At 40.5% G+C, this 26,217-nt stretch overlaps 1 protein-coding gene across 6 annotated transcripts in view; it reads left to right on the top strand.

Annotated features, from left to right (window-relative positions):
• TSEN2 (tRNA splicing endonuclease subunit 2) overlaps nt 1-26,217 on the top strand; it is a 58,383-nt gene that overhangs the window by 2,836 nt on the left and 29,330 nt on the right. For all 6 annotated transcript variants that reach the window (XR_003237716.2, XR_011994310.1, XR_003237717.2 and 3 more), the window contains exons 2-7: nt 3,185-3,386; nt 4,733-4,814; nt 11,000-11,036; nt 16,744-17,281; nt 18,622-18,699; nt 24,463-24,513. Coding sequence is in view for 2 of the 6 variants with exons in the window: in XM_026016826.2 (XP_025872611.1) it covers nt 3,198-3,386; nt 4,733-4,814; nt 11,000-11,036; nt 16,744-17,281; nt 18,622-18,699; nt 24,463-24,513 (975 nt within the window). In the remaining 4 variants the exon portion in view is untranslated. The remainder of the gene's footprint in view (nt 1-3,184; nt 3,387-4,732; nt 4,815-10,999; nt 11,037-16,743; nt 17,282-18,621; nt 18,700-24,462; nt 24,514-26,217) is intronic.

The following is a 26,217-nucleotide window of genomic DNA, read 5'->3' as shown; positions in this document are numbered from 1 at the left end:
TCCACGTTTCTCCCTTCATTCAGCAGCTGGCAGTCACTAATCTACTTTGTGTCTTTATGGATTTGCTGTTGTGGACTTTTCATATTAATGGTCTTATACAATATGTGGTCTTTTGTGACTGCTTTCACTTAATGCTTTCAAGCTTCATACACACTGTAGCATATATCAACACTTCCTTTGTTGCTGGTAATCCATTCTATATGAATACATCACAATTTTTTTAATCCATTCATCTGTTGATGGACATTTGGTTTGTTACTGCTTTTTTAACTATTATAAATCATACTACTGTAAACATTCAGGTACAGATTTTTGCATGAACATGTTTTCAGTTTTCTTGTATCTGTACCAAGGACTGGAATTATATGGGTATTTTGCATTTAACATCTGAGTGACTTCCAGACTTTTCCAGTGCTGTTCAATTTGAAGATGAAGAAACAGGGCTCAGAGAGCTTAAGTGGGTTGTGCAAGGTCACATGATAATGATGGCAGGTTTGCATATATTGGAGGCCTATCAGCCAAATTCTTGGTAATTTGGTGGGGACAGGTGACTTGGGGACCCTACGCTTCCTCCATCTTGCCCCGCCTATCAGCCAAATTCTTAAAGCATGTTCTGCCACATGGGCAAAAGTAACACCAGATCACAGACTTTGAGGTTTAATGGAAAACAATGTTTTGTGGCAGGAACCTTTCTGTCACATACAGGTTGAAGTACAGAGTTCTTGACATCAAGTGTCCTAGCTCATTCTTGGTATTTGTAAGAGTATAGCATCAGTCTGAGGGAAAATTCCAAACTAGGCAAATTAAAATATAACTTCATTGTCACTTGTTTGAGATAATTTAATTGGAAGTTCTTGAAGTTAGCCATTTAACATTTTCTCTTTTCTTAAAATTCCAAATGTAGCATATACAAGTTAAATCCTAACCAGAAGTTAAGTTATAAAAGTGAAAAATCTCATAAAAGTCCAACTTGTTCCTGGAAATGCCTAGAAAGTTTTTCACTAGATTGCAACATCTGCCTCAAAAAAGCTGACACGGCATCAAGTGTTAGAATAAATTGCTGTTTCTTCTGTTGAATACTAAATGCAATCATTGGCTTAGATTGAGGGATAAGTTGGCAAATGACAGTTTAGCTAAAATGCTCTTGGAAGAAAATCTCTTAATTGTTCGTTAATGTGCAACATACGTGGTTTTGTTAGGAATGCTTTACAGCAGTGTGTGTGTGTGTGTGTGTGTGTGTGTGTATATATTTATAATGTATATGAGTCATGCTCAGTATGTAATTCCCTTGAGGGATCTTACTTAAAAATTAAATTCTAGTGTTTTGCTGCTTAGCATACTTAGTCAAGTCTATGAAGGTTCCAACTTGCTGATTCTTCTTTTTCATAGTTATCTTTGTACTTGATTTATCAATTTCTGTAACTCTTCCTTGGTCTGTGTTTTCCTTTGTCCTCATCTAATTCCTCCGTTTCTTTGAGAGGGCAGATAAAGTTATCACACAATGGACAAGGCAAGGTATTTTATTTCTTTTTAATGGTCATAAACCCATACAACCACTTACCTTCCTCAGATTTGGCCATTGTCACTGGCTGTTTCAGGCTTGGTGGCATCCATTGCCCAATAGATGCTGGTATTAAGTGCAGGAGGCATTTTAATAAGCAGTCTTACTTCATTTTCTGGATCCATGTAGATGAAACGTGTAATATGGCTCCACTGTATCTTCAAACACCAGATCTGCTGTCGGCTTAAATTGAACCCGGGACGAAGGAGCAGCAGATTCAAGTCTCCCTTCTCATCCCGGGGTGTCTGTTGGAAGAGTGGAGTGCCTGGCCCAGACTCTTACACTGTGTACATTTTCTCCCCCTTGCATGTGGTTGAGTTTTCCTAAGTTAGATGTATCTGCTGGGGCTCTGTTTCTTTATCACACAATGCACTCAACTTCATTTCCTTCCTTTAGCCATTATGGAATTGCAGCCTGTTGTGGTACCTTCAGTTTGCTTTCGTATGTGTTATGTGCTTGTTTTGTCTCCTCAGATTGAATATAAGGCCTGGAAGGGAGAGGTACTGGCTTTGGCTTCCTTTACTTCCTCAGGGTGCTGAGTGCACACTAAGTAATCCCATAATTATCCAGAATCCTTTAGCTCCTAACCTTGAGAAATAGTGGACCTTCAGACAAAGTGGGTCAGATGCTGCCTGTGCTTGCAGCAGAACCCAGGGAGAAGAGTGGAGGCTTTGGAATTCAGCAGACCTGGGATCATCCCAAGGGGCCTTTTACAAAGTCTCTCTAACTTGAACCTATTTTCCTCACCTGTAAACCAGAGTTGGTAGTGCTCACCCCATAATAATAATTAAAGCAAATACACACATGATGCTCATTATGTACCAGGTACTCTTCTAGGCCCTTTATGGTGGGGTCTTAACTCTAAGGTAGAGTCTGTTTTTATCCTTATTTTGTAGATAAGGAAACCAAAGCATGGAGAGATTAAGCAGCTTTTGCCCAACATCACACAGGACATAGTAAAACTAATTCCAGTCCTGGCACTCTGGCTTTAGAGTTCCTGCTCTTCACCACTAGTATGTGGTGGTACATAACAGACCTGAAATGGTAACTGTTTCTGTCATTGTTGTTATTAATTTACCTTAAACATGGGGAGATGAATGACCTTTAGAATATATATTAAGGTCCTTTTTTGGAAAAGGAAATACTAACTAGATTTAATTCTATGAGGACAGTGTCTCTTTTGGCCTTATCTTTATATCCCCAGCACCTCTGATTATCAGAAGGTCCTAGTAGGTACTCAGTAAATGCCTGTTGTTTGAGTGAAAGAATGGGAGTAATCCTAATAGGAATCCTATTGTGCTTGCTGTCCATAGACTTTTGCATGGCATGATGACTTTGGGCATGACAGTAGGCCTCAGTCTTGTCCGCTCTAGTTAGAAATATTGCCACTGACTTCTTGGGCATGGTTGTGAGAATTGAGATATTTTAGGTGATGGATTAGTAGTGCTTGTACAAAATGTTCTCATTACTCTTTCTTCTAGTTCACTGCTTTTAAATATTTTATTTTTCCCACAGACTACAAAATTTTCTGAGCCTAGAGATAAATGCACCCCTGTTTTTGATCAATATAGTTATGGATTGGCTATCTGTTTCTTTCTCCTTATTATACTCTTTAAAAAACAGTTACCCTTGAGAAATGGCAGAAGCAGTTTTCCGTGCCCCAAAGCGGAAAAGAAGAGTATATGAGAGTTTTGAGTCTCCACTGCCCATCCCTTTTGGTCAAGACTGTGGGCCTAAGCAAGATTTCAAAGTGTTCACAGCAGAGATGATAAACAACAATGTAATTGTGAGGAACACAGAAGATATGGAGCAGCTCTATGGGAAAGTAAGTACTGGCGGCTTTGGCATGGCTACTTCCTGACACTCCTGAGCCAGGTATCCTTTTTGTTTCCTCCCATTCACTCCCAAAATCAGACCATAATTGACCCATATTCTTTTCTTGCCATTCAATTCCATGTAGGAGAGGAACTACACAATTTGAATCAGGTGCCCTGAAGCCATATACTGATGAGGAAGGCTCCCCAACCCATGAACCCACATTTCAACAATAAACTGCAATCAGTGCATTGGCCTTTCTTGTCTTTAAGTTACAGAAGCCATGCATATTCATAAATATGCCAGGCAATTTACAGAAATGTAATGGGTTTATCCCCACTCCCATTCCATCTCCAGAGATAAACACAGAATGGCATATTGTTCTGGCTCAGGGACAGATGAGGCTTCAGCATGTACTCTGACTTGTTATCTGTGCTCTCATCTGTTTGGTGACTTCTTCTTAGATAAGGACAATTTCCAGTTTTTGCTGTTTTCCACCAATGATAGATTCAGGTTGAGATTGATAGCTTGCTTATTTATTTATTTATTTATTTATTTATTTATTTTTTGGTCCATAGCCAGTTCATTACTATATATATATGTATATGTATATATATATATATATATATACACACACACACACATATATATATATGTGTGTATATATATATATATTTTTTTTTTTAAAGTAATCTCTACCCCCAGCATGGGGCTCGAACTCACAACCTCGAGATCAAGAGTCACATGCTATATCAATTGAGCCAGCCAAGTGCTCCAACTGGGGCATTTTTTAAATAGCTTTATTGATGTATAATTTAGCGTCATAAAATTCACCCATTGTAAATGTGCAATTCAGTGATTGTAGTAAATTCATAGAGTTGTGCAACACCATCATGGTCCAGTATGGGGGATTCCCAGCAGGGAATGCAAGTACCATTGCACTTAATCCCTGTTCCCACTCCCAGCACATGTCACCCACTGATCCACTTCCTCTCTAAAATGTGCCTTTCTAGACACTTTATATAAAATATATATGTTGTAGCCAGTTTCTCAAGGTGGAATACAGCATGTGGCATTGATCCTGGTGATGGGGGTCTAGGCTAAGGCCCTGCCTCTACCTGTCCCATTGCCTTGAGCTTAGTTATAAGGCACATAAGGTATACTGAAAACTTACTAGAACTCTTCAAACAGAGATGAATGCTAAGATCTTCGTTAGTAATCATTAAGTAATCAGAGGGAAAATGTAAACCTATGAAAAATAGAACAAATCTGTTGTTAACTCAAATAGTTGTTTTCCCTCAGCTAAAAAATTGGCAACTAAACATGAACTAACTTTGTTTTCTCTTTTCCCGGAAGGGTTATTTTGGAAAAGGTATCCTGTCTAGAAGCCGTCCAAACTTCACAATTTCAGATCCTAAGCTCGTTGCTAAGTGGAAAGGTAACCTTGTACCTCATTCTGTCCTTTTGGCAAATTATATTCTTTCATCTTTGATCTTACATTTCAGATTACATAGGAAAATTCTCTAGACTTGAAGTAACATGCACAATGACAATTTTACTCCTAAAACTAGCAACCAGAATAGGGTTCTGATGTTTGGTGAAAACATGTTCTATCTAATTTCTGGAGTCATCAAAAGTATTATTTAGGCTTTTCTGTTGTTAAACGTTGACTAGCAGAGTACTATGCATGCAGAAGGTACCATATGCAAATAAGTTTTACATTTTTTATTTCTAGAATTAGAATTTATTTTTATTTTTATTTTTTTTTAAGATTTTGTTTATTTATTCATGAGAGACACACAGAGAGAAGCAGAGACACAGGCAGAGGGAGAAGCAGGCTCCATGCAGGGAGCCCGACGTGGGACTCGATCCTGGATCTCCAGGATCACACCCTGGGCTGAAGGTGGCACTAAACCACTGAGCCACTGGGGCTGCCCTAGAATTAGAATTTATAACGATAACTGTAATAATGAACTTGTTAAAACATTAGCTAATGTGTGTAGTTCTTACTTGCTTGACTTGCCATATTTAACTTAAAAATATTTTACCTTCATGTATTTGTCTGTGGAAGTCTCATGGTGATTGCATAACCAATGCCAGCAGACTAAAACATCCTTAGGATTTTTTGTAAGAAAAAAATACAAATTAAAACTGCACTAAGATACTATTTTAGCAATCAGATTGGCAAGAATCCAAAAGTTTGACAGTAGTCTCCTTGGGGAGGTCCAGAGAAACACTCTCCATATACTACGGATGGGAATGCAGATGGTACAACTGTTACAGAGGGGAATTTAGCAATGCCGAGCAAAATTATGTATAGATTTGCTTTTTTACCCCCATCAATCCTCCTCCCCCGCCAATCCCTGGTCACTTTAATATGTTTTCTGTGCCTATAAGGTTGCCCATTCTAGATATTTCATGTAAGTGGAATAATGCATTGTGAAGCCTTTTGTGTCTTCCACTTCGGATGTTTTGAAGGGTCATCCATGTTGTGGCATGCATCCAAACTTCATCCTGAGTGATATCCCATTTTATGGATATACCATGTTTTGTTTATCCATTCATCCAATGATGGACATTTGGGTTGTTCCCATTTTGGGGCTGTTCTGAAGAGTGCTGCTGTGAACGTTCATATACAAGTAATTGTGTGGACGTATATTTTCATTTCTCCTAGGTATTTACCTACGAGTGGACTTGCTGGATCATATGATAATTCTGTTTTAATTTCTTTAGGAAATGTCAAACTGTTTTCCACAACACCCGCCCCGTGTTACATTCCTACCAGTAGTGCACAAAGTTTCCAATTTCTCCACTTGCTGGTTTCTGCTTTTGGATTTATTCATTTGTTTATGATAGCTATCTTAGTGTAAAGTGGTAAAAGTTTTTAATATTAATCAAGTCCAGTTTATCTATTTTTTTCTTTTGTTATCTATGGTTTTAGTATCATATTTAGGAAACCATTGCCAAATCCAAGCTGATACAGATTTACCCCTGTGTTTTCTTCTAAGAGTTTTACAGTTTCAACTCTTAAATTTAGATCTCTGATCCATTTTAAGTTAATTTTTGTATGTGATATAAGGTAGGGGTCTAGCTTCATGTTTTGTCCATGGATATCCAGTTGTCCCAGTACATGCATTTACTTTCAACCCAGCAGTTCCATTTCTAGAAATTTATCTGAAAGATACACTGGCAAAAATATGAAAAGAATAGCTATTCATTGCAACACTGTTTCTTATATTAAAAGACTGGAAACAACCCAAATGTCCATTAGGAGAGGATTAGCCGATTAAACTGTACTGCATTCATATAATGAAGTACCATGGAGCTGAGCTAAGAATGAGGGATCACTGGGATGTATTTCTAAGCGAAGAAAGCACAGTAAGGCGGAGTCTGTGTAGTGTGCCATGGTTTATCTGAAGGTGGGGGGATATAAATATATTTTTGAAACTTTAGGATAAATCATAGATTCTTTTTAATGCCTATGGGGGAGGGCGGAACAGGATGGAGAAAGAGGTAAGACTTTATAGATTTGACTTTGGAACCTTGTAAATATATTACATGATTGCAAAACAAAGTTAAATTTTAAAAAGTAATTAAAAAAACGGAACTTACGTATCAGGTTGGCAGTATAGCCACAGAGGAAAACTATTTTGAATGACTGTAAACATGGTAAATTGAGGTAATCTATCCTTTTTATTTTTTTAAATATTTTATTTATTTATTCATGAGAGACACACAGAGGCAGAGACGGAGGGAAAGGGAGAAGTAGACTCTCTGAGGGGAGCCCGAAGCAGCACTTGACCCCAGGACCCTGGGATCATGACCTGAGCCAAAGGCAGATGTTTTTATCCACTGAGCCACCCAGGTGCCCCTTGAGATTCAATCCTAATAGAATAGACTGTGTCAGTTATCTCTTGGCACAGTGTTATTTAACCAACCAGTGGCTTTCAGCAGCAACCAAATTGTTCACAAGTCCACAAGTTTGCTAGGTAGGTCTGCTGATCTTGGCTGGATGTGCTCATCCATCTGGTTAGTTATGGAGATCAGCTGACTGCTCTTATGGAACTAGTCCAATAATGGGTCTAGCTGGACTCACTACTGTTTGGTTGTCTGTCAAATGGCTGGTCTAGGATGGTCTCAGCTGGGATGAGGGGCAGGGGACACAATGTTTATCAACTGGGGTGAGGGATGGGGGGTCATCATGTGTATCAGCTGGGATGAGGGGTGGGAGGGCACCATGTGTGTTATCTTTGGCAGGCTAGCCCAGTTATGTTCTCATGGTTTTGGTGGAGGGTCACAAGCAAGCCCCAGTGTGCCACTGCTTTTCAGGCCTCTGATTACAGGGTTTGCTATTATTCCAAATGGTCTAACATCAAGGTGTTTGGCGGATGGAAGACCTGAAGAATTGGGGCCATCAGTGCAATCTGCCCTATACTCAAGAATGGCAAAATAATCTTCACATTGCTTTCAGCCATTATTTTATAGGTGTTACCATTGGTACTGTTATTCTGAGACTGTGGTATGTATATTGTGTGAAAAACAAATGATTAATTATGTTGGTATGGTTGAGAGCCAAGATTTTCACATGAAACATCTATATCAGAAAGCAAAGAAGCTTATCAAAAACTGCTAGGCTTATTTCAAAAGAAGATATGCAGGCCAAAGAGGGAAACATTTGAGCATCAATAAGAATAATAATATAGGGGTGCCCAGACGGCTCAGTCAGTTAAGTGTCCAACTCTGATTCTCTCTCCCGTAAAAAAAAAAAAAAAAAAAAAAAAAGGAAAATCCAGTCATTGGTAATAATATCCCTGAAAGGGATATTTATCCTGATTCATGCTGATATATGCCAGAAGAAATTCCTAGTTTACCTGCAGAGGATCACCATTTTGGAAATTGGTAAACATGAACTGGTTCTCGGGGTAAACTGAATAGTGAGGGACTCCTCTTTATAGATTCCTGCTAATAAACTAAGAAGGAATAATAAGAATGTCACCATCTTGAGTCCTCTGATAAAGCATTGATCACCAATGGTGTTGATAACATACAAAGAGACTACATTTTTTTTGTCTTGGAAACACACAGTACCACCCATAAAGTAGGCTTCCCAGAATATTGAGCCTGAATCTGATCAAGCCTATAGTTGCACCGATTAACAGGAAACAGGGTCAAAGAACGTATTAAGCCAGTGCTGCTTAAAGGTAGTGATGTGTCATAAGATAAGTCCTTTGCACCAGAATGGAAATAGATCCTATACTTCTTAGCTATTTATCTCTGGCTTTTTTCTCCATGAAAATATGGCTGTGAAAACAAGGTGAGCTGAACTAAGCAGTGTGCTAGGTGAGACTCATAGAGTAACATAGAGTGAGACAGTACTTGGTACAAACCCTTCTTGGACCATCCACAAGCAGTTCTGAGGGCAGACCAGGAGGCAGTTGTATAGGACAGAAACCAATTGCTTCAATAAATGAATTACAGGGAAGAAAATCATGGTGGGGAAACAAATATTAGAATCAACTTCAGATGTATCAGTCAGTTGTAATATAAGAGCCTTATATAGATTTTGAGTCAGACTTTCCAAAAAAGAAAAAAATTCAGACAATGCATAGGTTTGGATGAGGCTAAGGAATTAATTTTTAAAAGTAATAAGGGTATCACAATTTCTTTTTCAGGGGGGTTAATAATTTTTTTTAGGTAAGCTCTATGTCCAATGTGAAACTTAAACTCACAAGCCCAAGATGAAGAGTTGCATGCTCTACCAACTGAGCCAACCAGGCACTCCCCCGCCCCATTTTTTAGACAACTGTTTTTTATATTTTTAAAGAAGAGTCTTTAAAGAAATACATAATGAACTACTTAGCGATGCTGTGATAGAATGTGAGGGATCTTTTTCAAAATCATCTGGGGATGAGGGGAGTGAGCAGAAGAACAGAGAAAGCAAGATTGGCCATGAGTTGTTAAAGTTGAGGGATGGCAACATGGGAATTTATTATACTATTCTCTTTACTTTTGTATGTCTGAAAATTTTTTTGTAATGCATGTTTCAAAAAGAGTGGAAAAAAAATAGCATGCTGACCCCCACCACCAGCTTTATCAGTTACTAATATTTGGTCAGAAACAGAAAGATTTCAAATAGTATATTGATCTTAACAATTGAGAATCTTTTCCTTATCTGTATAGTAACTAAATTTTGGAGAATAACAAAAATTTGAAGGAAATGAATTTATGCCAAGGAAATAGAAATTTAACTTGTGGACTGCCCTGAAGAAGTAAATCTCAAATGTCCATTTTAGGATGTTCTTCAAAATTCTGGCTTCAGCCTCATCTTCCACCTTCTCTATCCACTTTCTTCTACTTTTTGGCACTATAGCCACCTTGGGCTGCTTGCCATTCCATGAACCTGCCATGGATTTACTCTCTCTCGGCCTCTCCATGGCTTCCCCTGCCTGTTTTCCCCTGGTCTGCCTGGTGAACTCATTCATTCTTCAGAGCCCTGCTCAACTTCTCCTCTTCCATGATGTTTTTTACTAAGCCTTTCAGGCAAAGCTAGCTAGTCCTTTTATAACCCTTTACTTGGTCATATATCAGCTTGGGTTAGATAGAATCAGTCATTTCTGATCTATCTGCCCAACTAGACTGAGTATCTCTAGAAGAAGGGATTTACTTTATTACTTCTGTATCCAGTGCTTGGCACAAGGACGGCTGTCAGTAAAACTCGCTAAATTATCATTTTTGTTAAATTACCAGAGGGAGGGAGGTCATGACAGAGAAAACTGACAAATTCCTGAGGAGGTAGAAATCTTTGAACTTTTAGGGTTTTTAAAGCTGATGATCATCTATTCTAAGCCTTTAATGTGCTGTGAAGAAAGCTGAGTTTGGGTAAGGAGAAATGAGTTGCCCAAAGGCAGAGTCAGAGAGGATGAACCTACACCATCAAATGATCAGTAAATAAATAACATTGTAGGTGGAAAGGTTCAACCAGCCAGCCAGATGCCCAGACCTCCTAGGTCCACACCCAGAACCAACACTGCCATGAAATTGTGGGTACATGTGGGGTGCTTTCACTAACGATGTCTTATGAAGGGACACCTGGGTGGCTCAGGTCGTGACCCCAGAGTCCTGGGATCGAGTCCCACATTGGGCTCTCCAGGGAGTCTGCTTCTCCCTCTGCCTATGTCTCTGCCTTTCTGTGTGTGTGTCTCTCATGAATAAATAAATAAAATCTTAAAAAAAAAATGCCTTATGGAGCACGGAAAAATGGGGATAAAATACCTCAACATTCTCATCTGAAAGTTGAGGGCATATACATTCAGAGGTGGCCGAGGGGTTTCCTCTTGCGTGCCATTGCTGCCATGCTACAGTGTTAGATTGAGAACGATTTCAGGGTCACATCTGGGCATAGCAAGAGCACTGAGATCAGTCAGCATTGCCTTCCGATGGGTTCAGAGGGTAGGTTCGTGAAGTAATGGCATATAAAGCACGCCCTTGCTAGTTGGGCAGGATCAGTCAGCCTTCTAGATGTGTGATTTTGTGATTCTTGAAATTTCTTTGTCCTTTCTGGATTTTCAGTGGGTTTTTTCCCTTTAAGGAAAATTTGTCTGAACAACTTCTTTATTGTTACAGATATGAAGACAGACATGCCTATAATCACGTCAACAAAGTAAGTCATGGTGACCTTGGCTTAATTACGGCTTAAATCAGATCTGTTTGTAGATAACCTTTTCCAATGTGATAACGCACACCTTTTTTTTTTTTTTTGATAGTAGATTTGTCCTTGAAAATTATATCTGAATTTTATGTGGATCAAATCATTTGAAATGTACTGTTTATTTTTTAAATAATCCTAGGTCAAATCCTTTGCCACTTGAATTCCTTCCAAAATACAAACAATTACCCTGTAATGTGTATGTCTTTAAGTGCTAAAGTGCTTACGCATGGATCTAAAACTGGCCTCTGCCCGGTCTTCTTTCCTCCCTCTTTTTTTTTTTTTTTTTTTTTCTTTCCTCCCTCTACACTTGAAGGGTGAGAGAAAGGCTTTCGCAGAGGCTCTTCCTCATCCACTCATACAGTCACAACTCCTTCCTTTCTTTGCACTCTTCCTATTTCCCAGAACTTTTCTCCCTCTCTCCTGAAGCACACACACTGCCTGGCTGTTGCTGCCCATCCCACGATCCAGCTTACATGTCACTCTCCTGGAGGTTTTCTCATCACCATTACCCTCCCTTGGTTGGGGTCGTTCTTCTGGTTCCCACACAGTCTGCCTTGGCGCCCCTCACTGTGCCGCCCATCATACTAGACTGTCAGTTCCTGGAGAGCAGGGACCATGCCTGATTCTCCTCTGCAGCCCCAACACTTAGCGGTCCCTTGGTAGGATTTTGTGGACTAAACATTCATGCATTTAAATCCTCATTGTCGGGACACCTGGGTGGCTCAGTGGTTGAGCATCTGCCTTCAGCCCAGGGCATTATCCTGGAGACCCAGGATCGAGTCCCACGTCGGGCTCCCTGCATGGAGCCTGCTTCTCCCTCTGCCTGTGTCTCTGCCTGTTTCTGTGTGTCTCTCATGAATAAATAATTTAAATCTTTTAAATAAATAAATAAAATCCTCCTTGTCCTGAGGGGCAGCTCAAGTTGCAACTCTAACGCTTCTAAAAATATTGAAGCCCACATGGTTTTTCATCTTGTTTCTAGCACATACTGGCAGAATCTGACAGCTCCTCTTTGCTCCCGTGGCCAGAAAAGTGGCCGGGGCAGTGACACCAGGGAGATCTCAGTGGCTGCTCTGGCTATACCTGCCGGCTGGATGTGGGGGTGTGGGGGGAACCTGCTAAGCCCACATCCCAGGAGGAGCTGAAGTAAAGCTGCAGTCTACACCAGGACTCAGAAACCACAGAAGCCTGCCCCTCAGAACTGAACCCTTATCCAGCTGGCAGTGGACATGACTTGATGTCAAGCCAGTCTTGAGTATGTGAGGTTCTGGATAGGGGAAGATTATCACCTGCTTGCGGTTATCCCTTTGTAAGTTCTACAGTAATAATATTGCAAGCATTTTATTGATCTTTGTTATTAGTTCCCCAGGGATACCATAGCTTAAAAGAGCAGAAATTTATTCTCATACTTCTGGAGACTAGAAGTCCAAAATCAAGGTGTCAGCAGGGCGGTGCTCCCTCAGAAGGTTCTAGGAGAGGATCCTTCCATCTTCCCTGTCTTGTCTGAGCTTCTGGTGGTAGCCAATAATCTTTGGCCTTCCTTGGCTTGTAGCTGCATCTTTCCTGGCTCTTCCTGTCATCACATGGAGGCCCCCCTTGTGCATACCTGTGTGCCTCTGTCCACATTTCCCTCTTCTTCCAACAAGGAAACGAATCAGTATGATTTCATCTTAATTTAGTTACATCTGCAAAGACCCTGTTTCCAGAGAAGTTTACATTCAAAGGTGCCAGGGGTTAGGATGTAACCATACCTGACAGTTCTGTCAGAAAATTATGGCCCCCCCTAGTCAATACTTGATTAATTACTTGGCCATAATAATTGCAGTCACAATCTAAATTGTTAAATGTTGAAAGAAATGGGCTCATTTTTCAGGTTAATTCTCCAGCTTAAGTACATTTTATAATTATTTCTCTACTATTCCCTCTGAAACTCTGATCCCTTTCTTAAGTGAATTCACTCTGATTGGCCTCTTTCCAACAGTAGTTGTCCTTAGATGATGAGAAATTTCCATGTAATATTTTCTGGGAGTGAGCATCAGGATCTTCAAGTGACACCCTAGGTGATGCATGTAGGTCGTGTCCTTGAAGGGCCACCCATGAGGGAGGTGGTCTCCCCTCCTATTTGTAGTCCTTTATTCAGCCAACATCTACTGCAGGTGCCTGTGTGTCAAGCATTGGGTACATGCTACAGATACAAGAAGAGGAAAAGATTTCCTCTCTTTTCTCGAGGGATTTACAGTCTAATGGAGGAGGAAGAGGAGTAAATAATTGCACTCTTTGGTAATAAATATTATGGTGAGATATTGCTGATATCATCATCATAGCCAACAGTACTGGCTGGTCCAACAGTGCTAGTTACTAGTCTGTGTTCTTTACCTGATCATCTCAGTTCATCTTCTCAAGAACCCTTTGAGGTAGGTGTAGTCATTTCTATCTCATACATGAGGAACCTAGAAGTGGCTTGTCCAAAATTATTTCCTCTCAGACCAGGCAGTTCAGCTCCAGAGCCTCCAAGGAATTGACATATAGTAAGAACAATAACATGGTTGTACATGCTGGCATTTATTGGACATATCCCATGTACAAGGTCCTGTACTAATAACAGGATTATCTCCTAAAGTCTTCATCTCACCCCTAAAGGTGGGTCCTGTTAGTTGACAGGTGAGGAAATGCAGCCCGAGAGGTTATGTAACTTGCACAAGGGCAGTACTTGGACCAAAGCCAACTGACCCAAAACTGTTTTGCTGTGAGTTTCCAATGATAAATAGGCATTAATCAGTAGGTGATAGAGAAAGGTGTTCACCATGCAAGTGGAGGAGGTATGTTCAGGGGCATAGAAACAGAAGAAACAGGCGTATTCAGATGGTACACCGTTCTGTAATCTGGTGGCCCTGAAGTGGGTCTTCTTTTCACCAGTCTCACTACTGCTTCTAATCATAGCCACCACCTTTTCCTCCTGCCACTCTCTGCCTTATGTTTCCTGACTTTTGCTTTTCACTTTTCTCTTCCTGCTGCTTCTCCAGCAGTGTCTGTGGTTAATCGCAGCAGGACTTGGCCTTTTAAGGCATTGCCAGCCAATGAGAAGACACCTGCTCTGTGACTCATATGCCATATGTCTCAGTCATTTGTGTATCTGGCTGTTTTCATTATGAGTCCTGCTCAGAGGCTTTCTTCACATGCTTTTGCAGCCATGATTTGAGCTTCCATAAAATGAACATCTGGCCTCTTGCAGAAGAGCAAAAAGAGATGGTGATTTAGCTCAGAATCTCACAGAAGAGCCAACTCCAGAACCCAGATCTGGTGCAGCACTCATCCCCACAAGGCTGCCCCTGCTCTCGAAGAGCAGTTAATTAAAGTGTACATTTCCATTCATTAAAAATGTTATTTGTATTCTTTAAAGTAATATGTATAAGTCAAAATGATCTTTTAAGTCTCCACCTAAAAAGCCCATAATCATATAAGTGACAAATATTTATCGAGTACTTTCTATGTGCTGAGCATTGTCCACGTCTTGTCTCCTTTAATCCTTATAACAACTCCATGAAGTTAGTATGGTTCCTCCTGGTTTACAGATGAGGAACTGAGCCTTAACAAGGGTTGTGTAGCTAATACAATAACCTGGTGAAATGAGAGTTTGAACTCCTATCTGCCTTGACTGCCCTGTTGCAGAGTAAAGCAGTGGCCTGTGTGGGCTCTTTCTCTCTCTCAGATCTTTTGCTTAAAGGGATAATTGCTTCATTCAGTGGTTCTTTCACATATTTTGAGTCAAGGAATTTTTTTTTTAAAGATTTTATTTATTTATTCATGAAAGACACAGAGAGAGAGGCAGAGACACAGGCAGAGGGAGAAGGAGGCTCTATGCAGGGAGCCCGATACGGTACTCAATCCTGGGACTCCAGGATCATGCCCTGGGCTGAAGGCAGGCGCCAAACCGCTGAGCCACCCAGGCATCCCGAGTCAAGGAATTTGATGAAAGTTGTGGATCCCTTCTCTGGAAAAGTACATATTGACATAAAAATTTGTGTTCAAATAAAGGAGATTCATAGATCCATGAAGCCTAGAAAACCAGTGCTGTAGGTGGTATGAAGAGCAAAGATTGTTTTTCAATCTCTCAAATAAAAGTTCTTTTTTTCTTTTTTAAGATTTTATTTATTCATGAGAGACACAGAGAGGCAGAGACATAGGCAGAGGGAGAAGCAGGCTCCTTGCGGGGAACCTGATGCGGGACTTGATCCTAGGACCCCAGGATCACAACCTGAGCCAAAGGCAGATGCTCAACCCCTGAGCCACCCAGTCACCCTCAAATGAAAGTTCTTTTAAATGTATGCAACAGTGGCCATACTTTTCATACAGGCAAGGAGACACCCTGCCATTCTGAGCAGCTCCATTTTTTATTGTGATTATTAAGGTAATAACCCCTTCATGCAGTAATAATCTTAATGTACTCATCTTATGGTTGGGGGAAAGCACAAAGAAGTTAAATCATTGGCTTTGTCACATCACAAGTGACAGAGTCAGGCTGAACCTGAAATGTGCAATACACATTCATGCATAGTCAGGTGTGAGAGTAGCCTTGCTAGGTTTTACTCTTTAAATCTAAGATACAGTTCCAAATATATAGGAAGGTGTGCTCATCCTTATGTAGGATAGACAGGGTGTGGCCAGCTTGGAGATTCTTCTGAGGAATCAGGGTTAAGCAACCACAAATCTTAAATATAGCAGAGGCCAGCTGCCTCATTCAATTGCATGTGAGATGTTGCAGTTTATAAACTATGACATATTCAGTCACCCACATACAAAGCAAAATACTCAAGATGAGGAGTAAAATTATCTGTCTTCCCACAAACCATGCTGTCAAATCTAACAGCTGTAGGTAGAGGCAAAAAGTGCTTGAGTTTCACATTACCTTTAGCTCTTGCACTGAAGAGATTTCCAGTATGGTAGCCTGACACTGCGTGGAGGCACGTTCCAGTGGCATTGTCACATGGTGACATCTATTGTCTTGTGACTTTTTGTAACTTGAGAAGTCATGCCTTTGTATTTGAAGAGCAAAGCAAATATTCCTCATCAAACTGTATTTTGAAAATTATTATGAGAAAAGGCCCTTTCTGCTCAGATGCTTGGCAATATTATAGCACATAATCATTTCTTGCCATATGCAGTGGAGACCTTAGTAGTTACTGTGAAAAATATTGACTGAAATTCTCATTTTTCATTCCAATACTGAACAAAGGCTCTTTAAGTTATGAATGGGATATTTTTCTGAAAATGTGATATCCAAAATTGAGAATAATGTAAAAGTAGTCCTGACAAAGGATGGCCATATTATCTTTGTGTTTACCTAAATCATTTGGCCCACCTGTTTTAAATTATATAAATATTCGTACTTTGTCAAACCAGGGTCAAAGTTGTGTTTTTTTTTTTTTTTCTTCAAATTAAGGTTAAGTGAAGCTCTAATAACAAACACAAAAGTAACAAACATGCTTATTGTAGAACAGTCAGAAAACACAAAGTATAACAAAAACATATACATATAGCCCACTACTGAGAAAAACTGCTATAAACATTTTGGCATACTACCTACCCATCTTTTCTGCAAGCTCTGTTTTCTTTTGAATATTAAAAGTCAAGTGTTGCTGACAGTATTTTCATTTTGCAGGTATCAGCATAGTGTAGAATGGGCCACAAAGCTCATGCAAAGACAGGGGCAGGATGAGAGTACAGTGCGTAAAATCCTCCAGGATTACACAAAACCACTTGAACATTCTGGTATAAAAAGGAATGAAGAAGGTCAGCGGCATGACGAACTGAACTCTGGAACAGTTTCCAAAATGGAAGGTACCACAGATAGAGAGGAACTTTCCATGATGAATGGGGACTCGGGTAAGTCTGTTGGCATGGAGGGTCCCAGCAAGCCATCAGACCGCCAGCAGCAGGGCTCTGGGCCTGACCCACTCACTCCAGATGGCCTGGATGAATCTGTGGTAGAGGGTGCCACACTGCAACACTGCCCTCTGCCTCAAATTCACTGTGGCAAAGATGATGGTCTCCTCCCCACACCTGGGGACACTCAGCCTGGGGACGGGAGCCAGCAAGCAGATCTCTGTGCCAGAAAGAGAGGGCCTGGTGATGAGTACGTGCTGGTGGAGGAAGATGTGTATGATGTGAGCGAGCAGGAATGTGCCCCAAATGAAGAAGTAAGTATAGCCAACCCTTGAACAACATGAGTTCAAACTGAATGGGTCCACTTATACATGGATTTGTCTTTTTTTTTTTTTTTTAACAAATAGTACAATACTATTTGTAACACTAGTAAATGTGTTTTCTCTGCCATATGATTTTCTTAGTATTTTTTCTCTAGCTTTATTGTAAGAATATAGCATTTAATACTTATATAAAATATGTGATAATTAGCTGTTTCTATTATTGGTAAGGCTTCTGGTCAACAGTAGGCTTATTAGTAAAGTTTTGGGGGAGTCAAAAGTTATACACAGATTTTCTGTGGTGCCTCTGATCCTTGCATCGTTCAAGGTAAACTGAAGAAAATTAGTCGCTTCCTCCAGAGCCATCTGTTTCCGGCCCCTAGCAGATGTGGCCTAACCAGGATGTTCCTTACTCAGAACTGGTAACAGGCTCATATTAAGTGCCCAGGGTATGTGAGAGGTGGTGAGACCCTCAGAGGGAACCAGTGGATGCTGGCTCCCAGCTCCATAGTTGTGAGGTCTATTTCTACTAAAACCTCTAAGTTTGTGAATAACTTAACTTTTAAAAAATGTGTAAATTAAAGCAGGTACAGTGGTATTCTTTCCCGCAGCATCTGGGTGATTCAGTCACTTAAGCATCTGCCTTTGCCTCAGGTCACGATCTCAGGGTCCTGGGATTGAGCCTCACCATCAGGTTATGCATACATGTGTGTGTCCCCCCCCTTCTCTCAAATAAATAAAATATTTAAGAAATAATATTCTTTCCCTTGGGTGGGAGAAAAAGAAGTGCTGTGGTAATTGCACATAGTCTTAAATAGAGCTGTAGTGGGAAGGTCTCCAATATGAAAGTCAGCACGGGAGCACAGGCAGGATCAGGAGCCACTCCACTGAGGGATGTTCAGTCAGAGACAGTTGCCCTAGAATTATCTGCAATAGTTAAAAATGAGAAAATATAATGGTCAAGTAGTATGTGAAACATGAGTTTGAAGAAATAGTGTCTAGCCTTTAGATTGGGGTTTATGAAGCCCTAATGAAGAACCTAGGCCCACACTTGTTAGATGCAAGAAGGTGAAAAGAAGTATATAAATTCCACCAACAAAAGGATCACAGCTGTGGGGAAAAATTCAGGGGGAACAGAAAGAAAATAAAATGTTGATAGTAGAAACTAAAACTTGTTTCCACATAATTATAAAAAAAATACGTTTTTAACAGTATTAATCCAATAAATGTGAATCTGGGGAATTTATAAGAAAAATGTGTGTTTTAAAATGCAGTCTGCTCTGTGTAACGTGTAGCGCTTCCATTGGTTCTGTATGTATTTTATTTCTTTGCAGTTGGCACCCAAAAAGAGATTAGTATGCAGAAGAAATCCATATAGGATCTTGGAGTATTTGCAACTCAGCCTAGAAGAGGTATGTTTCCTGCATGTTACCTTCTCAGCCTGTGGTCTCAGGGCCCAGGCAACCTATAAGGCGGTCCAGTTGTAAATGAGTTCTCTATGTATTTTAGTAAGTGAGTATTTAGTAATTGAACATTACAAATTGGTATTGAAATGACCATAGGCAACTTCCAAAGCAGGCCTGCCTAAATTACACTTCTTAGCCTTCATTTCATCAAGCCTAAGATTTTAGGGGGAGCCTTCCTGTATCATGGTTTATATACCATACCACTCACCCATTTAAAGTATATAGTTCATGGTTTTTAGTATATTCATGGATGTCACCAGCTTTTTTTTTTTTTTTTTTTTAGATTTTATCTACTTATTCATGAGAGACACACAGAGAGAGGCAGAGACACAGGCAGAGGGAGAAGCGGGCTCCATGTAGGGAGCCCGATGTGGGACTCCATCCCGGGTCTCCAGGATCAGGCCTGGGCTGAAGGTGGCGCTAAACCACTGAGCCACCAGGGCTCCCTGTCACCAGCTTTTAAAGCTGTGATGCATGCTTCAAGTCATGTCATGACTGCTAATTACATAAGTGGATTCCAGATATTTCCTTCTGCCAAATTACTCATACATGTTCTCTCAGTGCAACAGCAACATTCCCAAAAGTTGGCTAAAAGTGACTTTCTAAAACTGCATCATAAATTTTCCCTCTGATTTAGAGTTCTTCTGTCCCGTGTTCATGTGTTAGCCCCTCCTCCTTTGCTTATGTTTATATGATACACAGAAATGTCCTTTCTGCCCTTGAGAATCGCACCCCTTCCTCATGCTCCTTCTCCAGAGGTGCTCCTGCCTGTCATGGGTGGCTCCTGCAGTGTTTAGCACCATTCCCACTGTACATGTGGGTCCCAGGAAGTGCTTGTTGACTGCATCCACATTGGCAATATTTTGGACGTGTCCACAGAAAAGTAGTTGTGTCTCTGGATTTCCTTGCCTGTACCTCCTTCCTTGCCATGAGGCCACATGTACAAAGAACAGACTGTTGGACTAGGAAAGGATGTGTGGAATTATTTACTTTACCTCATTTTACAAATGAGACAGCTGAATCTGTCATCAAAGATAGTAGCCGGTAGCCACATGTGACTATTTAATTTAAAATACAATTGAGCAAAATTCAAAATTCTGTTTCTCAGTTGTAGCAGCCGCATATGGTCAGTGGTGGCTGTACTGGACAGCACAGGTGTAGAGACTGACATCACGGGAAGTTATGCTGGACAGCACGGTAGATACCCATTCTCTAGGTGCTTGGGCTCTCCGACCCTTGATTTCTTCTCTGTAAATGAGAGTTATGTCATACCTTGCTCAAAGATGTTCTGGGAACTTATGTGTAATGGGCTCAGCACAGTGCCTGATGTATAGTAAATGTTCAGTAAGTGTTAGTGTCTGTTCTTCTTGTCATTATCATCATTATTAAATTACTTGTAAAAGCTATTTAGTAGCCAATTGAAACCTTTTCTTTTGCAATCAGTATTTACACCAGTGTTCCCTGGGTACTTACTATGTGTCAGGCACTGGGCTAGGTACTAACGATACTGAAATAAACAGAATATGGCTCCGGTCCTAAAGATAGCCCAGAAATAATTACATCCAATGCGGTCTGTGGATTGTGCCAGTATTCTCCTCTAGTATCCTTGTACCCAATGCCTGACATCTATCAGGTGCTTAACAAATAATAATATTTATTAAATGGATGCATACAAGATGTGGGATTTGCACAGAAACTGTTGGGGCGGGTGGTCTAAAGGGATGCAAGCTAACAGAAAAGACTTTACAGAGTTGGTGATATCTGTGAATGGTCAAAGATAAATAGGAGATAGCCAGTTGGCTATCCCTGGGCAGCATAGGATCTTTCATGTAGGTCGGTCCTGGATGGCAACACAGGAGGACTAGATCATGGAAGGCATGTCTACTGGTATCTACCAGGGGTCTGACCTGGTCTTGGAGGCACTGCGGCACTGCAGGAAGCTGTGTCAGGGAAGGGCAGGTGCCGGAGCTACACCAGTAGGAGGGCAGGCTGGAGGGCTGACGCCAGGAGGAGCTGGCCATTGTCTCAACTCTGGGAGGCAGCAGCCATGGGCAGAGAGCTAGCATTGGGTGTCAGCCTTACTGTTACAGTAGGTGACCAGTTGTGTTCCATGTGATGCTTTTTACCAACAAGAAAAGGTGCTGCTATCTGCTGCTCTCTCCCAAACACTCCCTGAAGAAAGACAAGAGTAATGGGAGGTAGGTGAGATTGCTCTGCATTCTTGGAAGCTGCTTGTTCTTGAGGTTATTCCAGAGAGGTGTTGCAGTTTTCAGGGAGTGTGTGATTAAACCTACCTCTGCCTCTCAGGTCTGTTTTGGCAGATTTCCTCTCAATCACCCATGTTTGGTGTACCAGTTGTACAGTTTAGTGTTTTTCCATAAATATCCATCAGGAACATGGACGGCCCTTCTATGGTGATTCAGAGCAGTTCTCTCGGGTGCTTGGGAATGATAATAACCACAGTTGACTTAGAGATCTGTTACTGAGAACTGTTTTTCCATTATAATGCTTTGGGACGAAACTAGATTTAGTGACATGACATTAAAACCATCATTAAACTCTTCCCTCTTTTTTGCTTTGATAGTAAAAACTTACTAATGAGATCTCAAGGGACATAATCACCCACCTTCCCAGACTTCCCCAGTCTTCTGATGATTTAATTCTAAATACAGCCAACTCAGTTAAGATCCATTCCATCTGTAATAAATGCCTAAGAGCAGTTTGTGTGCATTCATAAAAGGCATTTATTTTAGGCCAACATATATTAATGAGGCATTGGTTTCATCAGTTTTTAGAGAAGCATTTATTTACTGATAATGGAAAGTTTCTAAAGAACTTAAATTCTAACAGACAACAGGAAGGAGTCTTTTGTTTGGCAAGGAGAGGATTGAACTTTTCCAGGCTATAATATCTAAATGATTTTTTAAAAAGGAGGGAAAACTAAAGTGAATGGAGCAGTTAGGTGCTTCACATAGCCTTTAAATTTTTTTATGAGATTTAATCCCATTAAATCTTTAATAAGGCATTTTCATCCTCATTTTGTAGATAAGGTAGGAGAGCTTAAGTGACACTTCTACGGGCCTGTTAGTGAAGATTTCAGCCCAGCTCTACCACATCCCAGAATTCTCACTGTTGCACCATTCTGAACCAAGAAGTGACAGCTGGGAGAGCCGACAGGGGAATCACTTGGCTCCTTGAGGACCCAAGTTTTCCTCCTCCGTGGCACCTTCTGGCCACTGTCTGTGTGCATCCAAGAAACAATGATACTCTGCATTAATAAGTAGTGTGCCACAGGAAGACAAAAGCAAAATAAGATTGTAGGGCACCTGGGAAAGCGGTTACCAGTAGCTAAAAGGGGCCATGGGGGCATACAGCATCCATGTGAGGAGAAAGGAGCTGGAGAGCCAGACCTGCAGAAACCTGCTCTCAGTGACTCTGGCAGTTTCCTAAACTCAGGGTTGATTCGGCACAAGCACTGAGCAATCACCATGTGCTGGATCCCCTCCCAGGCCAGCAAAACTGCAGGCAGAGTGTCTGCTCTCACAGAGTTTACATTTGAGTTGGAGAGACACATGTAAGAAAGATCTTTTCAGACAAAACTGTTCTAAAGAAGATGATTGGGTTGGGGGTTGCTTTAAGAGGGTGGAAGGGAAGACCTTGCCAGATACGGGCATAGCCATTACAAGGGTGAAGGCAGATGAATGAGCTTCGTGTGTTCAGGAGCAGACATGGAGCCAACATGGCCAGCAAGAGTGGTGGTCAGATCTCACCGAGTGGGAGGTGGTAGGAAGCAAAGAGTAGTAAAGCCTTTTGGAGGGTTTTAGTCATGGGAGCCACATGACCTTCACATGTGAAAAAGATGGCTCTGGCTGCTGTGGAGAATGCATGGAGCAGAAAAGCTTTCGAGAAGTCTGGGCAGGGAGTGGTGGCTGGGACCCAGAGAAGCGGGACCTTCAGGTGACCACCTGTATCTTCAGAGAAATTCTAGGATTAGATCTGAGTGAAACTAAAGTTGTAGTTCTTGAACCACTTTACTCTCTTAAGAATGATTAAAGACCCCAAGGAACATCTTTATGTGGAGTATATCTGTCACTGTTTACCAAATTGTAAATTAAAACAAAATTTTAAATATTTGTTCGTTAATTCATTTTAAGATAATGACGTGAAATCCATTACACGTTAACATAAATAAAATTTTATGAAAACTAACTATATTCTTTCAGAACAGAATAAATTCAGTGAGAAGAATGGCACTGTTTTTCATTTCTGCCAGTCACTTTAAGGTCTGGCTTTATAGAAGTCAGCTGGCTGCCCACATCTACTTCTGTATTCATTCTGTTGTGATACCACATGTCTTCAAACCTCGAGAGAATGAGCAGGAACAAGGCAAATAATGTGTTATTATCACAAAGTAGTTTTGACCTGGAGATCTTCTGAAAGAGTGTTGGGAACTCCAGGATCCCCAGACCTTTCTTTGAGAACTGCTCCTGTGAAGAGAAGTGCCATCAGCTAGCCAGGAGAAAGTGACAGTGGGTGGATTCAGGCAATTCCTGGGGATCATGAGAATGTTTCCTTAGTGAACCTTGTCGCTGCTTGAAACCACCTACAGCTCCATAGCCTGTTCTCTCTTAAATCCTCTTGTTTGTTCCTATGTGTGCTGGGGCAGAGGAAGCAAGCTAAGTAAACAGTGCAAGCTAAGCACTGTTTGTCAGTACCGTGCTGTTGAACAGAAACGTGCAAGCGCAGAACAGGGGACTACATCTCTGTCACCTCATCTGTGCCAGGCGGCAGGAGCAGCAGAATGTTTTTCATTTGGTTATAATCTTTTGCCCTATTTATGAAGTAAGTACTCCAGTTTTACTAATAGCCATGGTTTAGCCACTGGCACACCAATCTCGCATAAGTCTAGTCAGGTGTAAACAACCCTGTCCCCCTCTACAAGTAGAATGAAGAACAGGGTCTGTTTAGTGGTATCAATGTTTAGCATTGTCTGTCTTTTATCAGATAGCAGTTGGGGCACCTGGCTTGCTCAGTTGGTAGAGTATGTGACTCTTGATCTCAGGGTCAGGAATTCGGGTGTAGAGATTACTAAATAAATAAACTTTTTGGAGGGAAAAGCTATTTTTATTTTCATTTTACTCAACTATAGCTGACTTTCCTTGCTTTTCCTCCTGCTTCCACCATGCAAGTAAAACATATTACTGTGTGGTGAAGTTCATGGGAAGATAGGGATTACTTAATAGGAAGTCACTTTACAGCAAGGGTGACTGAGAAACTCCTGTTTTACAAGCCAAATCTGCAAGGCCTACTTTTTTGCAGATTTCTGTATATTTCTTTAAGTTTTTTTTTTTTTCAGTTTAATAGATTATTTAATTTTACAGAGGAAAATCTAATGAGGTAAGCTTTCTATTATTACAGCTGTTTAATCATTTTTCAGTTTAGGTAGATGGTTTTTAAGGAGGAAAATACATGGAAAATATCGTACAAATGCTTTGTTTTTTACTGATTTTTAACCAATTTGTGACTTTCATATTTTCTTAGATTTTTTCTAATCCTTGAAATTTGCATGAACCATTTATATTAAAAATATGTGACCATTTTGAAGATGATTTAATTTGTACTTAAGGCAAAAAGAAATCAATATGTAAAATAACTTCTCAAGAACGTGGGACAGTTTCTAATGCACATTTCTACTTGCTCTGTTTTTAGGCCTTTTTCCTGGTCTATGCTCTAGGATGTCTGAGTATTTATTATGGGAAGGTAAGATGTTATATTTAGATATAATCCACATAAAAGTTTCCTGGTATTAAAAGCAGGTTGTAGTAATTTTCCTATTACTGTAATACAGATGCACCTACTTTCACTGAATAAAACTGAATTGAATTTTTTCTCTAGGTTTAGGCTTTGGGTAAGATCCCAAAATTTAGGCTTTTTTTGGTAAGATCTTATTTATTTATTTATTTATTTATTTATTTATTTATTTATTTATTTGAGAGCGAGCATGCACGAGTGGGGGAAGGGGAAAAGGAAAGGCAGAGAGAATCCAAGCAGACTCCTTTCTGAGTGCAGAGCCTGATGCAGGGCTCAATCTCATGACCCTGAGATTGTGACCTGAGCCAAAATCAAGTCATGACACTTAAACAACTAAGCCACCCAGGTGCCCCCTAATTGGGATCATTAAGGCAGAAGCCAGCTTTGACTCTTTCAGATTGAATTTCATTCCCGGAGACTAGGAGAAGAGTAGTATCTTAGAGAATGATCAGGAAATCTGTGTTAGGACAGTACTAAAAATTAAAACTGCCATGTTCAGCACCTACTTTGGTAAAGGTTGTGATTGGGTACCTTACAAGCAATACTTCTAAACCTTAACTCTGCCTGGTAAGAATTCTACAGTTAAGGTAACTGAGGCTCAGGGGAAGTAAATAACTCACCCGAGGTCACACAGCTAGTCTGGTGTCAGGGTATCTCCAAAGCCTGTGATTCTGTACTACAGCCTGCTGCCCTTAGAACAAAGTCCCACAAGAAGCCAATATCATTGGTTACCTTCTCGTAGAGGCATCAAGGGGGCTGGGCACACAGGTGGAAGGGGAAACTTCACTGTACATTTTTATGCTTTGTGAACTTGGAACATGTGAATATAATACCTATTCAAAATAACTGAAATGAAATTAAAAAGAGAAAGTTAAAAAAAAAAAAAAAAGAGAAAGTTAGGCAGAACAATAAATAGAACAGAGAAAGGATATTTTGTTCTGTTCTTGTGAGTACATAATTTTATCTATCATTCATCAAATTCTAATTATATAAATTATTCTCATGAGTATTCCAGTGGTTTGAAAATAGCTGTCGGCTGATGGGTGACTCATTTTCCCAGATGATGGCCATTCTTAGCTCACCTTGTCTCTTCTCTTAGGCCTTAGCTGAAATTCATCAGAATATTTCACTGCCACCTAGACTCCTGAGCCTCTGAAATATGATGGGCTCTCCAAAGTGGAAGTTTGGCCTTTCCCACAAGACTGTTGCTTATTACAGGGGCGGAGAGTGTTACCTTAGTTTGGGATTTAAAGGCCACATATGTATGGAGTTTCTATTTTAGGAACAACCAAAAACAAAGAAGAAAGAAAGAAACCTCTAGCTCATATTTATGGATTAAAATCTTGGGCTGCGACAAACTGAGCAAGTCTCATTGACTGAGCCCTAACCCAACCAGAGAATCGAATCGAATGTTCTCTGAACCAGGCCACTCTCAATCTCTTCACTTCCTCCATTAGAAACATATGGATTTGGACTATTCATTTGTGCCATGAGATAAATTTTCCAGTTTCAAAGACTAAAATGGGGCATTTTTTTTTTTAAGCTTTTACAAAACTATGTTTTGGTTTTTCTGAATGTGACCTGCCATACAGTAGCTACTCTCTTGGGTCTTTGAAATGTTTGAAACGCACTGCCCTCCGACTTTGGTGGACT

Source organism: Vulpes vulpes, chromosome 9 (assembly GCF_048418805.1).
Source record: "Vulpes vulpes isolate BD-2025 chromosome 9, VulVul3, whole genome shotgun sequence".
Lineage (NCBI taxonomy): Eukaryota > Metazoa > Chordata > Mammalia > Carnivora > Canidae > Vulpes > Vulpes vulpes.
This window is presented reverse-complemented; position numbering and strand designations above follow the sequence as displayed.